Source organism: Puma concolor, chromosome A1 (assembly GCF_028749965.1).
Source record: "Puma concolor isolate L17-30 chromosome A1, mPumCon1.1.hap2, whole genome shotgun sequence".
NCBI lineage: Eukaryota > Metazoa > Chordata > Mammalia > Carnivora > Felidae > Puma > Puma concolor.
This window is the reverse complement of record NC_141667.1, coordinates 762,028-778,442: the sequence shown is the minus strand read 5'-3', so window position 1 is coordinate 778,442 and position 16,415 is coordinate 762,028. Positions and strand designations below refer to the sequence as shown.

Sequence of the window (16,415 nt, the reverse complement as noted above, 5' to 3'; positions counted from 1 at the left end):
CGATGTTTGGAGGTTCGTAGCGGGGGCTGCAGGGCTCCGCTCCGTGGTCACTGCCAGATGGGAGGCGACGGGACAGGGACGTCCCGGTGGGGGGGGACACGGCGCCAGGACCCAGGTCCCCACCCCTGCCCAGGGGATCCTCAGAAAGTCCAGTTTAACTTAAGTCTCCAGGCTTTTTCTGTGGAGGGTGGAGGCGACCAGCCCATTAAGAAAACCACCCCAGGGGGCGCCTGGGTGGTTCAGTTGGTTAAGCGTCCGACTTCAGCTCAGGCCACGATCTCACGGTCCGTGAGTTCGAGCCCCGCGTTGGGCTCTGGGCTGATGGCTCAGAGCCTGGAGCCTGTTTCCGATTATGTGTCTCCCTCTCTCTCTGCCCCTCCCCCGTTCATGCTCTGTCTGTCTGTCTCAAAAAAAAAAAAAAAAAGAAAAAAAGAAAACCACCCCAAGTGCCACGTGACTGAGACTGGCTGTCGAATCCCAGAAGACAACCTTCACGAGACAGGGAGGGAAGAGCCAGAGCCCGACTTCACTGAGTGGCACCGAGCGGTCAGGCCTCCCGGTCCTTGCCGTGCTCGGGACCGTGGACTGTCCTCGACCGTGGTGGCCACGGCCGAGTTACCGTATAACTGGCCTTTCCAACACCTGGCTACGCGTTCATGCGGTTCACTTCCTTTTAAGGAAAACACAGAGGTGGTTTCCGCCTCAGCCTGGGTCGAGCTGAGCTCCGTCTAACTGCTCATCTACCTGCGGCGGCAGAAACAATGATTAACTGGCTTGGAACTCACTGGAATTCACCGAGCTGGCACTTTGCCAGAGCTCGGAGCTGGGGGGGGCGGGGAGGGGCAGTGGCGTGGTCAGGCCTCCGAAGGACCCAGCCGAGTCTTCTCAGGCTCACAGCCAAGGGGCCTGAGGAGGGCCATCCTCAGGTGGGGCACCAGTGTCCCGACCTCACAGGTACCTCCTAGGTCAAGGGTCGACAGCAAGGTGAAGGAGGGTGGCAACGAGGCCGGTCCTGAGGGGCGCAGGCGAGCAGTGCAGACGCGGCCTCCCCAGGACGCCGCAGCTCCGACTGTCCTCGGAGCGTGTGCACACAAACACGTATGCACGTATTTATACTCGTGCACACAATACATCATACACATGCCCACCACGTACTCACGCACGTGTACACACACACATTTCAACATATATACACACACAGACATGCACGCATGCTCACATACACCCCCCACGCTCACATGTGCACTTGTGTATATGCTCACGTGTACACGCACACACGCACACATACACACGTGCACACATGTACACACGTGCCTATGTGTGCACACACATGTACACACAGTACGCACATGCATACACTCATCTGTGCACACATACACAGCCACACGTGTATATACACACACACGCACACACTTTCAAGTGTGTGGCCTGGACTCCCCCCTCACTCTGACGGCCACACGCCCTGGGCCAGGCCGTTTAGTACTTCAGGTCCCCATTGATGGAGGTCGTGGACACCCTGCTGACCAGCCCCTGGCGGTCCCCCCGTCTCTGGCAGTGGTTCCTGATGAGCTTGTAGATGGCAAAGCCAGGGATGGCCAGGCAGGGCACCCCAGCCACGATGACCACCACGGCATACACCCAGCCTGGGTACGTGACCTTCTGGGATTTAGGAAACTCCTCCTGGGGAGAGAGCAGGGGTGACAGCCGCATGTACAGCCAACAAGGTCTTCTACAGGGTACACGCCCCTCCCCCCGTAGGTCACCTCCCGGCCCTCGCGGCAGAGGGGAGGGGCACCCTGGGCTCCCGACCCCACAGGGAGCAAGACCCCCGCTGCCCCCTCCGCTGCAGCCCCTCGGCTCACATAGGCAGGGTCCCAGACGCTGTAGATCAGCTCCTCATTGACCTTGACCACAAAGAAGAACAGGAAAATGACCAGCATAAGCAGTGGACTGACCACCCTCCACGTGACTTGCCAGAAGATGTTGGGCTTGTGGCCAATCATGAACTCGATGTCCCTGTTGAACCTGGACACGGAGGTGGGAAGAAAGCTGTCACCGGGACATGGTCAGGCCTACGGTCCCCTCAAGGTCGAGGGCGGCTGGCCTGTCCAGCCCAGACAGACGTCGCCGTCTGCAGCCACAGCCTGGCCTTTCCTCTGACCGGAGTCCCGGCCGTCCCTGTGCACGGAGACCTGCCACCTCAGGGACTAGCCTCTGGAGGCCCAAGGCGCCACGGCCAGGGCTCCAGCCCGCAGACTCGCCACGTGGAGGTCCGGGCAGGCCTCGCTGAGCAGGCTTAGAGCTCTGGGGACGAAGGGCAGGCTGGGAGGCCGTCCCGTCCCAGCCTCCCTGCAGGGCAGCGACTCCACAGCTGGACAGCCCCGCCCCCCGCCCCGGGCCCGACTGCCTTCTGCACCAGAGCCTGCGTTCCGCAGGAATGAGCGTGGCGCCCACGGAGCGTGGCCACGAGCTGCCCAGGACACAGAGAATCCAGAGGACATTCCTGGGAAGGTACCGCTGCCCAGGCCTCAGCCTCAGGCTGGACCCAGCAGGGCCAGGGAGGCCGTGGCGCGTCTCCTCTGTGCCGGTCCGTCCCCCCGTGTGTCGTGCGGCGACCCCCACGAGCGTCCGGCTCCGCGCCGTCCCGGGGCGCTCACAGACGGCCGTGCCCTCATTCGCTCGGTCACGGGCCTGCATCACAACTCTCTTCCCCGAGTCTGCTAGAGCAGTGAGCGCGGGGCGCGTTCCTCGGTGGCCCCAGGGCTGGTTCGAAGCGTGTTATGTCCCAGCGCGGGCAAGCTCTCGCGGGTACAGAGGCTGCATCCCGACATCGGCGCGCCTCCCAGGGCTCGTGCGTGCGCACTGGTGCTGGGCACCGGCCGGCGGTCTCTGAGGCCCTGGTGAGCCCGGCCCCTGGCGAGGGCACCTCGGCCTCGTTCTGGGCCCCGGCTCACCTCCGAGCGGGGCGTGATGCCCTGAGCGTCCGGCCGAGCAGACCACTGACGGGCCCACTCACCACCTGTCTTCACCTGGGGCTCCGTCTGGCTGCGTGGCACCGTCTCCCCTAGAAAGGCCCAGAGCCCCCGCGCCACGGAGCTCCCCTGGCCACGCGCCCCCAGTTGTAGTGAAGCACACAGCACCCCCCTCCCGGGCCGGCAGCCCTGGGGCCCCACAGGGAAGCCTTGCTCCCCACGGCGAGCGCCCTGCCCCGGCCGTGTCCAGCTCTCGCTTCTGCCGCTCGCGCCCCGGCCCCGCGGCTACTCAGCCCCTCCTCGTCCACCTGCGCCCGCGTCTCATGTAGTTCAGGGCTTCGCGGCCTGCGAGACACGACAGTGCTTCGCCTCCGTGTGGCACAGCTGTCCTCAGTTAGGAATTTCCTTTTTTTTTTTAATTTTTTTTTTTTTTTTTACGTTTATTCATATTTGAGACAGAGCACGAGCCGGGGGGTGGGCAGAGAGAGAGGGAGACACAGAATCCGAAACAGGCTCCAGGCTCCGAGCTGTCAGCACAGAGCCCGACGCGGGGCTCGAACCCACGGACCGTGAGATCATGACCTGAGCCGAAGTCGGCCGCCCAACCGACCGAGCCACCCAGGCGCCCCTCAGTTAGGAATTTTCAATCGCATGGTCAGACCGGAGGGGTCTGTTTCTGGTGGTTGCCGATTCCTCTCTCCCACCCCCAAGACCGCGTGGCCTGTCAGTGCTCATCCGTGCCGGGTCTGGAAGCACCCACGGCTGGAAGTTCACACGGCTCCGGGCGGCCCGTCTCCTCTGCCCACGGCCCCGCCGACCCACGCCCCGCGCGCTCTCCAGGGACATGCACGCTCGGCCCCGCGTCACACACACGCCCGTCTCCCCCTGCCCCGAGCGCGGGAGCTTCCTGCCTCCCTCTTACCTGTCCACACCGTACACGTAGACCACGGCGAACATCTCGCAGAAGGCGACAATGAGCAGCGGGATGGAACCGGCGTAGCTGTCCAGCAGGGACAGCCAGTACTGGCCCGAGTTCAGCGTGAAGATGAACGCGATAAGGTACATCCCCAGGCAGATGAGGCCTTCGGGACAGAGAACACGTCTGCTGCGGACCCAGGCCCCGCGCCCCAGCCGAGGCCGCAGCCTGGAGGCCGTCCCGGCCCCACATACCTGTGAGCAGCTCTTTGGGCCACTTTTCGGGGATGATCTTGAGGTCCTGCAGGGGCACGACCACGCCCTCCATGTTGCCAAACATGGACGACAGGCCCAGGCAGAAGAGCATGATGAAGAAGAGGACGGACCACAGCGGGGACACGGGCATTTTGGTGATGGCCTCCGTGAAGACGATGAAGGCCAGCCCCGTGCCCTCCACGCCCTGCAGGGTGGGCAGCTCCATCAGCGAGGCACACGCCCCCCCGAGGGCCCCTGTCCTTGCCCGACCCCGCACCTGCTGAGCACCCCTCCTCCGCCCCCCGCACAAGGAAAGCGCTGATTTCAGCCACCCGGGGAAAACCACCAGAACTCATCTCTTGGACCCAACTGCATTTTTAAAAGCTGCCTGAGTTCAAACACCAGGAAGTGGGTGGCACTGCTTGGCAGCAGTCAGGGCCCCACGTGGCCCAGACAGACATGTGGCAGGCACGGCAGACCGTCTGCTCGCTGACAGGTGTCACCCCACAGGACGCTTCCTGAGCCGCTCCCCACACAGCTGGGCTCAGAGCTCAGGATGACTTTACTAGCCTGAGCACGCGTCCCGAACAGACGCCCTAGGGCTGTGAACAGCGGGCCAGGCTGTGCGCGCCGACGGGCTTGCGGACGCAGAAGTGCCAGGGCTCCGTGTGGCACCCCGGCTGACCCCGTGCCCCTGCCTTTGGCCCCACGTGGGTCAGCGAGACCTCTGCCTTGGCTCCTCCCTCCAGGCAGCAGGTGTTCCTGGTGGGGCTGAGAGGCTAAGTCGGGAGCCCGGGGCCCCCGTGTTCCCTGCAGGTCACGGGCTCCGGTCCCGGGGACCCACTCAGAAGTCAGGGACCCCAAAGTAACTTCACGGCATCTACGTGAGTCTGTGGAAAACGTGCCGCTGCCCTCCACACACCAGCTCCGCCCTGCGGGGAGAGCCAGGACTTCGGGAGGACGTGGTAGCGAAGGGCAGCGGTGCGCCCATGCGAGGAAACTCAGGATGCCCGGGCGAGCCCAGCCAGCCTCGGGGCACAGACTGCAGCAAAACCAGAGGCAGACGCAGCAGCCTCGTGGCCTGGGGCTGGGGATGGGGCGGCGGGGACCCACTGCTGATGGAAAACTCGTGGCCAGGGCCTGGCGGCATGTGGCATGCCCCCAAATACCGTGCGGCTCCAAATAAGAAAATTGCAGAATTAAAACTGGTAAATTCGGGCTCATAAACCTTAACGATATGGAAACCTTACTCATCATTAAAATGGGACTTAGAGGGGCGCCCAGGTGGCCCGGTCAGTTGAGCGTCGACCTCGGCTCGGGCCACGACCTCGCAGTTTGTGAATTCGAACCCCATGTCACACTCTGTGCAGACAGCCTATCCGTGCAGAGCTTGCTTTGGATCCTCCGTCCCCCTCTCTCTGCCCCTTCCTACCTTGCGCTCTCCCAAAAAGAAGATACTAAAAACATGTTTTTAATAAAAGAGAAAATAAGACTGGAGTTCAAAGGCAGTGGCACATTAGAGCAGATTTGCAGCTGTACTAAGATGCGTCAGCCTCCCCGAGTGACATATGCCAATCAAACGAGATTGCAAGACGGTTATAAGGACACTGGCGTTTTTGTAGGAGGAACTATAGTAAAAGTAGCCCACGGGGTATTTTCACGTGTTTGACGTGAGGCACTGGAGGAGGCCAGGCCCGTGGGCACCGGGCTCGCAGGGGAAGCTCAGCGCCCGCCCCCTGCCCCCAGAGCCCGAACCGCAGGGGCGCCACCCAAGGCACCGACCTCCGAGAGGAAGGAGTTCATGTCGCAGGTCTGGAAATGCAGTTTCGCGTAGGCCTCGGGCTCCGTGGCATTGAACCACTGCTGCACCTCCGCGAAGTTCTCCTGCGTCACGTTGCCCTCAGGCAGGTCGAAGCCATTGATAAGCGTCAGGATGTTCCTGGAAGAGAGCCAGGCTGGCTGCAGGCCGGGGGGGGGGGCTCCCTGGAGGCAGTTTGCAAGCTCCTCAGGGCGGGCGAGCCACCTACGTGTTGAAGCAGTCGTCGAAGCGCTCGGTGGCACGGAAGCCGATGATGGAGTAGACCACGGTGGCCGCGTACACGGACGTGAAGCTGTTGATGACCGACACGATCACCGAGTCCCTCTCACAGTTGTTGCTGCAGTGAGAGCACTGGCTGGTCACTGACGGCCGGGGACGCCCGCCCGGCCCGTGTCGGCGCTCAGCGAAGACGGCGCAGCCGCGTCCCGACCCCGCTCTGCCCTTCTGCCACTTCCCCACGCCCCCATAGCCGCCAGTCCTGGAGACCCCGGGTTCAAATCCCTACTCCCCTGGGTCGTGAGGCTTCGAGGTGCTGGGCTTGGCCAGGACCCCCAACTCCCCCTGGACGCCCAAAGCCCCCCTGCAGCCCAGAGGGCCCAGAACATGGCCCCTGACCTCCCACCCCCACCCGCTGATGCTAACACCCTCCTTCCAGATGCTTCTGATGGCCGGCATCAGAAAGTGGGATAATAAGGTGTTGGCGAGGGTGTGGAAAAATCGGGCCCGCCACGGGACGGCTGGGTGAACACAGCGTGCCCATCCACACACCGGGCGTGGCTCGGTCGTGGGAGGAAGCACGCCGCGACACAGGCTGCAGCAGGGCCGGACCCCAAGGACATGGTGCGGTGACGGAAACCAGACGCAGAGGACGACTCCCGGGTGTCCGTGCCCTCGAAACAGCCCAAGAGGCGGCGGCTGGTTCAGGGGAGGGGGCACGGGGCTCCCTGGGGCGGGCGGCATCTGCGGGGCCTGGAGGCAGCGGTGGCACGACCCTGGGAACGTGGGAGCCCAGCGGGCGAACGGCCAGGGGGGGGGGGGGGAGGGGGGAGCATGTCCTGTCCCGCCCAGCACCACGGCCCCTCCCCCTCCGCGTCTGCTCCCGAGGCTCGCTCGGCTCTCTGCTGGACCACTGGTCCCAACCCGATGGTCCTGGAGACCCTGGGGGTTTGGGCCCCTGCCATGTGGGTGTCGGCCTGGGCTGGGCTGCAGGGACGGGTGCCCCTGGGGGTCCTGGGTGCCTGGGGGCGAGGGGGGTTGAACACCAGGGCTAAGGGTCACGGAGACCGAGGCGCCAAGGGGAGGCTGGGTCGTAAACGGGCCTCACTGGAGGGACCCCCCTGGTGAAAGCCCTCTGGAGTCACCAGCCAGCCTCTATGCACCCTGTGGCCACCCCCACTGCTGGGACCCAGGTCCCTGTACCCATCCACCCCCGCCCTCGGTAGGGAGGCCCGCCCACACTCACTGCACAGAGTTGTAGCTGGAGAAGGAGATGAGACCCCCGAAGGCCAGCGAGAAGGAGTAGAAGACCTGAGCCCCCGCGTCCAGCCAGGTGACCGGGTTGGCCAGCTCCGTGACCTGTGGCAGGACAGAGACCCCTCAGCCTCACTCCCAAGGTGTTGGTTGACACACGGCCCGGTGGCGGCCACCCTCTGTCCACACAGCTGTACTTGAGCCGATGGGCCCCTGACGCCCCCGGCCGGGCCACCCCCTGCCTCTGAGCGGACCTCACGGGACTCACGTTGGGTGTGAAGAGAAACACGATACCATTGGTGGCTCCCTTCAGTGTCAGACCCCGGATGAGAAAGATGGTCAGGACGACGTAGGGCAGCGTTGAGGTGACGTACACGGCCTGTGGGCGGGGCAGGTGCAGGGGGTTGGGAAGAGAGGGCTACGGGTTAGGACCCCCTCCCGGGTGCCCCTGGCCCCCAGACTCCAGGCAGGGAGGTGTGCCCGGCCCTCCACTTCCCAGCGTTCTGCGTGACTGTGACCATCTGGTGCCTCCCGACTGGGGATACCGTGGGTCCCACGGCTTCCTGAGCACGTGGGCAGCAGAGGCCCCGCCCAGAGCATGGTGGGGGGGAGGGGTCACAACCCTCACAGCAGCTGAAGGTGCACGGGGGCCCCCCAGCCCCGCGGGCACCTTGCCGGTGGTCTCGATGCCGCGGATGGTGCACACGTAGAGCACGCTCCAGGCACAGGTCAGGCAGAGCAGGACCCACCACTGCACGGAGCCGGAGTCGCTGATGGAGGTGGAGATGTTGAGGGTCTCCCGGTACCAGAAATAGTCCACGGAGGAGCTGCGCGCGCACTCCTCCACGTAGCCTGGGGGCGGGCACTCGCACACATCAGAGCGGGCACGGGGTGCGAGCCAAGGTGGGGAACAGGGGGACCGGGCCCGAGCCACGAGAAACACAGGTCGTGTTTTTGAGACATTGACAGTGGGGACGTTGTATGTGCCCGTGCACACCCACACATGCACACCCGCACACACACCCATACACGCGCACATGCACACACACCCATACACGCGCACGTGTGCACACGCACACCCACACACCCATGCACACACACCTGCACACCCACACACCCGCATGCCCACACATGTACACCCACACCCGCACACCCACGCATGCACACCCACACCCGCACATACACACATACACATGCACACGCGTACCCACAAATGCACGCCTACACATGCACGCGTACACCCGCACACCCACACCCACACATGCACACCCACATATGCATATGCACCCACACACGGTGCACATTCACACAAATATGTACACACGAGTGTACCTGCACGTAAACACACCTCCCATGCATACATGTGTGCACATGCACTCAGACCTATGTGTACATGCGCATATGCACACCCACACACGTGTGCATGTGTGGGGTGTGCACCCGGGCCTTGACTGCCTGCCCTCTCCCTCTTGTCCCTGCTGCGGGCAGACAAGAACCCCACAGGCTTGGCCCCGGGGAAGGGCTCACGACGCCGTCCCAACAATGTCGGGGAGCGGCTTCCGGGACACCCCACGCACACCCCACCGGCAACTCAGAACCCCACGCACGGCTGTCCTCGCTGCAAGGCCCAGGCGGATGGGCAGCACCCCCTTCCTGGGCCACACCGCCCCTCCTGACGGGGAAGCCACCATTTTTAAGGGCTTTTCTCCTGCAACGTGCCCTTCTTTTAATGCCCTGTTGCCTTAAGTGTGCCCTGGGTTTTGCCCGACCTGAGCTCCAGGCATCCAAAATCTGGAAAATCAGAGGGCAAGTGTCCGTGGACGGTCAGCCCGCGTGATCAAAGGTGCAGCCTCCCCACCCTGCCAGTGGCAGCTCCCCAGCTCCCCGGCCCTGCCCAGGGCTCACCTGTCCTGTTGGCGTTGAGCGGACACTCACTCCAGGGCAGGGGGTCCTGGAAGGAGTTGAAGAAGTACCACATGACCCAGGCGATGATGGTGTTGTAGTAGAGGCCCACCATGAAGGACACGAACATGGACGCGATGCCTGGAGGGACCAGACGTCACTGCTCAGGAGTGGGGGCCACTGCTGGGTGAGAGGTCAGTGCCGGGGGAGGGGTCACTGCTGGGGGAGGGGGCAGTGCCGGGCGAGGGGTCACTGCTGGGTGAGGGGTCACTGCTGGGTGAGAGGTCAGTGCCGGGTGAGAGGTCAGTGTCGGCTGTGGGGTCACTGTTGGGCGAGGGGTCACTGCCGGGCGAGGGGTCACCTCCGGGTGAGGGGTCAGTGCTGGGGTGAGGGGTCAGTGCCAGGCGAGAGGCCAGTGCCGGGCGAGAGGTCAGTGCCGGCCGAGGGGTCAGTGCCGGCCGAGGGGTCAGTGCCGGCCGAGGTGTCACTGCTGGGGAGGAACCTCCTTGCTGACCGTAAGGAGTGGACGGAGGAAACTTGGAGAGCAAGAGTGTGGCCTCAGCAGTCAGCCCACCTCCGGGGCAGGGAGTCGGCAGGGGCGGGGTCTCTACTCTCCCCGTGCGTGCGTCTACACCCTCCAACCCGCTGGTCGCCTGGGGACTCAGGATGGTGTCCGCTGCCCCGCTGGGCCCTGGCGGCCAGCAGTGACCCAGGCCCTGACCTGAGCTTGTAAGGAGGGGTCTGCGAAGGCCCGGGGGGCGGGGCCCAAGCGCCGGGCCCCTCCTCTCCCTGAAATCTGGCGGTGAAGGCGGGAAGGAAGGAGGGGCGCCTGCTGCCAATACGGGACCCCAGCAGAGCCCGGCGGCGCACCTACGCCCTTCAGGGCCGGGTGGATGGAGCTCCAGACGCCCACGCTCCCCTTCCGCAGCCTCTGCCCGATGGCGAACTCCAGGTGCAGCAGGGGGATACCCTCCACGACCAGCAGGATGAGGAACGGGATCATGAAGGCCCCTGTGTGGGCAGAAGCGACAGCGTGTCAGAGGACAGCTCACGGGAGGGCGACGGGCCACCCCTGGCGACGCAGGCGTTTGTAGGAAGCACCCGCAGAGACACAAACTTGGGAGCTTCCCGACCACAAGGCCACGAGCACCGCCGCGCAGGGAGCCACCACGCGCCACCTCCCGGCGGTGGCGTCCGTGGGCCGTGACGGCAGCCCCCGGAATCAGCGGAGGCGTCCGCGTGCCGGGGGGGAGCTGGGTGCGAGGGTCAGAGGGGAGAGGTCACGGGAGCGGAGGGTTCAGACACCGACCCAGGGGGAGTGCACGCCGGGGTCCTCGATCTGAGCCTCCGGAGGCTAGCTGGGGAACACTGAGGGCCTCGGAAGGCCCTGACCCGGAGCCGCGACCACATGAGGGGATGCAGGGACCCCTGGGACTGGGGGCACCAGGACCAGGCTGGCTCAGCTCAGGACGACAGGTCGAGACGGGAAATTAGTGAAGGTGGCGGGCTCGGGGGCCCCTGGGCCGCTCCCTCCTCAGGCCGAGCGTGACCTAGCAGAGACCAGCGCAGCCGAGGTCAGCAGAGTGTGAACTTCGGGCCAGGTCGCAGCTGCGCTGTAGGGACTGCTGACGAGGGTCTGGACACACCGATGGCTTCAGGACTGACTGGTGCGGTTGGCGGGGGGTGGGGGAGGGGCGAGCATTCGGTCCCTCCCCTGGGCCATCTCTGCCAGCATCAGCCTATACCCCCTCTGCCCTGGGTTCGCTCCCTGCCTCTTTCTCCTCTGCGGGGGCCCTTGTGTTGGGAGGGACAGCCCCCCCGCCCCCCGCGCGGAGCCCAGTGGCGCTCCCACCCCGCAGTGGGCCATCCTCGGTCTGCGTGCTGGACTGCCTGAGTGGCCTCCCTCCCAACGCGGGGCTCCAGGGACAGGCCCCTTCGGATGCCGAGGTCAAAATTCCAGGACAGCAAGGGGCATGGGCCACGACTGGGGATGTGGCCCTCAAGGTGACAATGACAGAAAATCAAAGAGCGAGGACGGGCACGGGGAACGGAAGACCCACCAGCTGGATCCCCTTGGGTCTAGGGGCCCAGCCCGGGCCACAGGCTCACGGGCAGGGGCCACCTACACCCCACCAGGACCTGCTCACTGGGTCACCGTGTCACCGTGTCCGTGAGGGTTAAGATAAAATAAAAGAGCTGCCTCTCCAACGTTTTCTTAGGGGCTTGATTTGAATCTCTAAGCGGGGCGCCTGGGAGCTCCGCCAGTCAAAGGTCCAACATCAGCTCAGGCCACGATCTCACTGTGAGTTCGAGCCCTGCGTCAGGCTCGCTGCTGTCAGCACAGAGCCCACTTTGGATACCCTGCCCCCCTCTCTTTCTGTCCTCCCGCCACCTCGCATGCTCTATCTCTCTCAAAATTAAACATTTTTTTTAAATAAAAGAGAGAAAGAAAAAAAATCTCTGAGCAAAATTACCAAGAAAACAAGTCCATTTGGGGACAAGGCTCCAGAATGTCCTTCAATCTCCCCTTTTCTCATGACACCACTTTCACCCACCAGCCTTCTGGTCCCTCCATCCCCATCAGGAAACTCCTATTCATCCTGGGAAACCCCATTCGGATAGCCCCTCTTCCAGGAAGCCTCCTCGGCTCTCCTGGCACCCTCCCTCACACAAGCTCCTCCAGGTGGGCGGCTCCCCTGAGTGTGAGGCTCCGCCCCGGTGGGCACAGCCAGCGGGGGAAGGGGGGGAGGAGAGGTCAGGCACATGCCCACTCCACCCCCAAAATGAGCCGTCTGTGTCCCCATGTTGTGGGGCCCATCCCAGCGAGGCAGGTGGGTCTGCCTACCCAGTACCCCGGCCCGGGGCAGCGTCCAGCCTGGAGCAGCCCCTCGGCCCCATGCTCTTTCCAGGGATGAGAATGTTCTCCAGCAAGGCCAAGAGCTCTTTACAGATTAGGCCCTGGGGGATACGTGGCTTTTTTTTTTTTTTTTTTTTTTTTTAAACCCAGCTACTTCTTTCCTTCCCGTGGGTAAAGGTGGAGGAAGCAGGGAAGGGCAGAGGAGGGAGAATGGCCAGCGGGCACCGTGGCGCCCGGATGTGGTTCCAAAGGTCCCTGGAGACGGGCGTCCCTGTGCTGCCCAGGCTTCCGCACCGGTGGACACGCGCGCACACACACGCAGAGGCAGCCCGCTGCACGGGGGAGGGGTGGACGGCACCCGAGGGGGACAGACCCGCCGGTGCGGAAGCACGGCTTGCGTTCTAAGGAACCGGGAAACAGGGCGGGGAGTCTGGAGCCCCACGGGAGGCCCAGTTGTGTTAGTCCTGAGGGGTAACCATACTCTCAACAGGGTGGCACTCATCACGGAATTGGTCCCGGGGAAACTGGCATCATTTCCCCAGGCTCCCGTAGGCGATGGCGACAGATGTGCGGGTGGGGGACCAGACTCCCAGGACACTGCCTGCCTCCCCCAGGGTCCCTCCCCCCCAACCCTTTCACTGTCACCCCCAGGGTCCCTCGCCTCCATCCCTGTCACTGTCATCCTGAAGGCAGATGTGGGTTGCTGCCCCCCATACCCCCCACCCCCGGGCCTTCCCGCCTTCCGTCCACAGTCCAGACCAGACTGAACTCTCCAGAAATCACCCAAACGCCAGAGAGCCATCTTGGGCGAGCAGTTCTGCCCTCCCTGCCCCTGGGGACTGCACCTTAGAGCCCGTGCCCAGGTCCTTTCCAGGCCCGGGAGGACAGCACGGGGTCACCATGGCCAAGGCACAGAGGGCGATACTATCTGAGCTCATAGAGGAGGAAACTCCTAAAGAGAAGTGCACCCGGAGACGCGTCTGACATGCGGCAGCAGTGACTCTGGGGGAGGGGACAGACAGGGACCCTTGGAGGAGTTCCTGATGCAGCTCTGGGCTCAACTCATGTGCCCCTGCCCAGCACCCCGGCCCAGGCCCAGGTCCACACGCGGGTTTCCTCCTAGGACAGCGTGACCCACAAACCCTGCAGCACCTTCCCATACCCACCCCAGTCCCACCCCAGTCCCACCCTAGTCCCACCCTAATTCCATTTGCATCCTATTCCCACCCCACCCCCCTCCGATGCTCTCTCCTGCCCCAGGAAGCTTCCCTGTGAAGGCACGTGCCCCGTGCCTGCTCTGGGTCAGGGCGTGGGGTGGCTGTGTGCCACCCCACCATGTGATGTGGGGATAAACCTGCCCTTCAGGGGCTCGTGGACCTGTGTCACTTGCAGGCGAGCACAGAGCCCGGTGCCCAACTCCCACTGAGGTGGGACAAGCACTAGCCAAACAAAGCCCCCTGAGGTGGTGCAGGCGGACGACACAGCCCACCCGGGAACCACTGCACCTGCGCCCTTCACAGCGCTGCCCCGGGGACCCCAGAGAGACCCAGCGTTGGGGACCTTTTGAGTGACCACACAGTCTCCTAACGCCATGCGCCGGGGGGGGGGGGGGGGGGGGGGGGGGGGGGGGCACTGCGCGTGGGTGCACGCGCGCGTGGGTGAGTGGGTGTGTGCGTGCATGAATACGTGCGTGTGTGGGTGCACGGGCGTGTGAATGTGTGTGTGGGTGCGTACTGTGCGCGCATGCGTGCATGGGTGCGCGCGTGTTGTGTGGGTGTTGCGCGGATGTGCGGGGGGCGTGTGTGCACACGCGTGGGTGTGGGCTGCGCGCGTGTGTAGGTGCGTGCGGTGTGCACGCATTGAGAGCGTGGGTGCGTGCGCACGTGGGCATGTGCGTCAGTGCGTGATGTGTGCGCGCAGGCGTGTCGGGTGGGTGCGTGCGTGCGCACCGCCGCGGCCACAGCGGATGCGGCAGAACGTTGTCGGCTGAATCGAAATCAGGGGCCGGGATGTCGTTTTGTCTACTTTTCTGACTTTTTTTTCCCCAAAATATAAAGTTAAAAATAAAGTAAATGAATATTTGTCGTACTTTGCATATTACCCAAAAGTCCTGGAAGTAGTTGGAGGCATGTTACGTCTTCACGGAACCATCTCCCTCAAGTCACGCCACCCCCCCCCCCCACCCCTTACAGCTGGGGCCGCAGGCGTGGGAGGCGTCGCGCGGAGGGTCACTAGCTGCGGTCACCTCCCTGCGGCCCTCCGCCTCCTGGGCTCCGCTGCTGGCCTCCCGGTGAGCGTGGGTGGCCTGGACGGGACAGAGCGTGAGCCACGGAGGGTCCCAGAGCTCAGAGGTCGGACCCCCCAGCCCCGCCGCCAGGGTGGAACCTCGCTGTGGGGGCGCAGCGCAGGCCTCCGCTCCCCGGGCTGACTGGGGGACAGCCCCGTCAGTCTGCAGGGTCTGGGGGCACGGTTCCCACGGGTGAACACGGCACCGGGACCGCAGTGCAGGGGTGCAGCCAGCCCCCTTCCCTGTCCAGGGGGCAGGAAATCTGCGGGGTGCTGGGCTCCCAGTTACAAGTGAGCAGGAGCAGGCTGGGACCCTCTCTTAGGGTGGCCCTGTGGCACGTGAGCGGGAAGTCCCAGAAGGAAGGGGCAGCGGCCCCAGAGGCAGCCGGGAGGCAGGCTCACGGTCGGACCGCAGAGGCTGCACTGCTGGGGCCCCTCCTCCCTCTGGCTCCCCCTGTGCTGTGGCTGCCGCTTCCGCTTCCGGAGTCGGAAGCTGGACCAGGGGTCTGTGAGACACACCCTCCCAGACCTTGGGAAGCTCAACCCTGGGAAATTCAGGGCCCCTGAGGCTGACCCAGGAACGGGCACTTCTGCCTTTCCCGGGGATGCTTTTAGATCACAAAGCCCAGGTGAGAGCCTGCGGGTGCTTCAGAGTAAGAAGCAAACAAACAGCCCCGCAAACACGTCACTGGGGCGCCCGTCCCCGGGACAGCCAGCCCACTCTGCATAGCCGGTGTCCCCAGTGAGCACCTGCCCCTGCCCCTGCCCCTGCCCCTGCCCCCTCCTTGTTTACAGCTCAGCCCCAGCCCAGGGTTCCCCAGGGCTGCGGCACCCCTCCCTGGGCCCAGGGCCCGGCCGCGGACTCATGGGGGTTCCGTCCCTGTCGTCCACAGGGACCGGAGGCGGGTGAAGCGAAGATGGTGAGGACACAGAGCCAGCACCACAGGGCTGGGGGAGAGGGAGAGGGGCAGCCTCGGCCTGTGGAAGGAGACCCCTGCGGTCCAGGCAAGGCCCTCCAAGGCCTCTGGGGGTGGCAGGGTGGCCTGAGGTCAGGGAGTCCTTCTGTGGGTCGCCTGCTCCCGGCCCAGCTCCCTCCTCTGTCCAGGCAGGAGTGCGGTGCCCGCGTGGTGGCCCTGTGAAGGGCTGTCCCCCGCTGCCCCTCCCGCTCTCAGAGAGGGGGCTCCATCCAGAGGAGTGGCCGGTTCCCCTCAGACCCCTCACACCCAGGTCAGGTGTGCTCTTCGAGGACGCACACAGACGCTTGGATGCGCGGGTCCGGGCGGCAGACATCCTTCGCCGGCCCCACGAGCCAAGAGCAGAGCGCTGTGGGGGCCCGGACCGCCCTGCAACCCTGCCCAGCCCTGCCCCCGCTGCGGACGTGGAGGCTGAATCCACAGGGGAGGCAGGTGGCACTCCAGGAGGACGGCGTGTGTGACCACGGCCCCCCCGGGACTCCTCCCCCTCCCTGCGAATGCGCTCCTCGGTCCGGGGCCCCATCCCGTTGTTCGCAGGCGGACCCCCTTCCAGCCCGGGGCTCACCTCCGCCATGGCTCTGGCACAGGTAGGGGAAGCGCCACACGTTGCCCAGGCCCACGCAGAAGCCCACGCAGGTGAGCATGTACTGGGCCTTGTTGTCCCACTGGGGCCGGGAGCCGGCCTCCTTGGCCTCGATGCTCTCCAGCTGGTCCAGGGACGGGATCCGGTCCTCCAGGCCCGGGTTGGGCAACACGAGCCTCACCATGGTGGTCGCAGGGCCGGTCCCTGGTGGCCCAGGCGGGTCGGGAGCCAGAGGGCGAGTGGCCGCAGGCCCAGAGCCCCAGCACTTTATAGGGAACCTTTGGCACCTCGCCCCGAGCACCTGGCGTCAGCAGATCTGAAGGTGAGTCCGCCCCAACTGTTAATGCCTTATCTGTGGAGGCGCCGCAGACCCTCGGGACTG

At 64.7% G+C, this 16,415-nt stretch overlaps 1 protein-coding gene across 1 annotated transcript; it reads right to left on the bottom strand.

The window, feature by feature from the left end:
- Positions 1 to 419: 419 nt before the first annotated feature.
- On the bottom strand, positions 420 to 16,312 carry SLC6A19 (solute carrier family 6 member 19). Its single transcript, XM_086675269.1, has 12 exons — positions 16,016 to 16,312; positions 10,204 to 10,344; positions 9,337 to 9,474; positions 8,102 to 8,283; positions 7,700 to 7,810; positions 7,424 to 7,536; positions 6,170 to 6,298; positions 5,925 to 6,081; positions 4,143 to 4,347; positions 3,895 to 4,054; positions 1,863 to 2,025; positions 420 to 1,680 (listed from the first exon to the last, which is right to left on the bottom strand). Exons 1-12 carry the CDS (start codon positions 16,215 to 16,217, stop codon positions 1,477 to 1,479), a joined length of 1,905 nt encoding a protein of 634 aa, XP_086531395.1. The 5' UTR covers positions 16,218 to 16,312; the 3' UTR covers positions 420 to 1,476.
- Between the last annotated feature and the right edge of the window lie 103 nt (positions 16,313 to 16,415).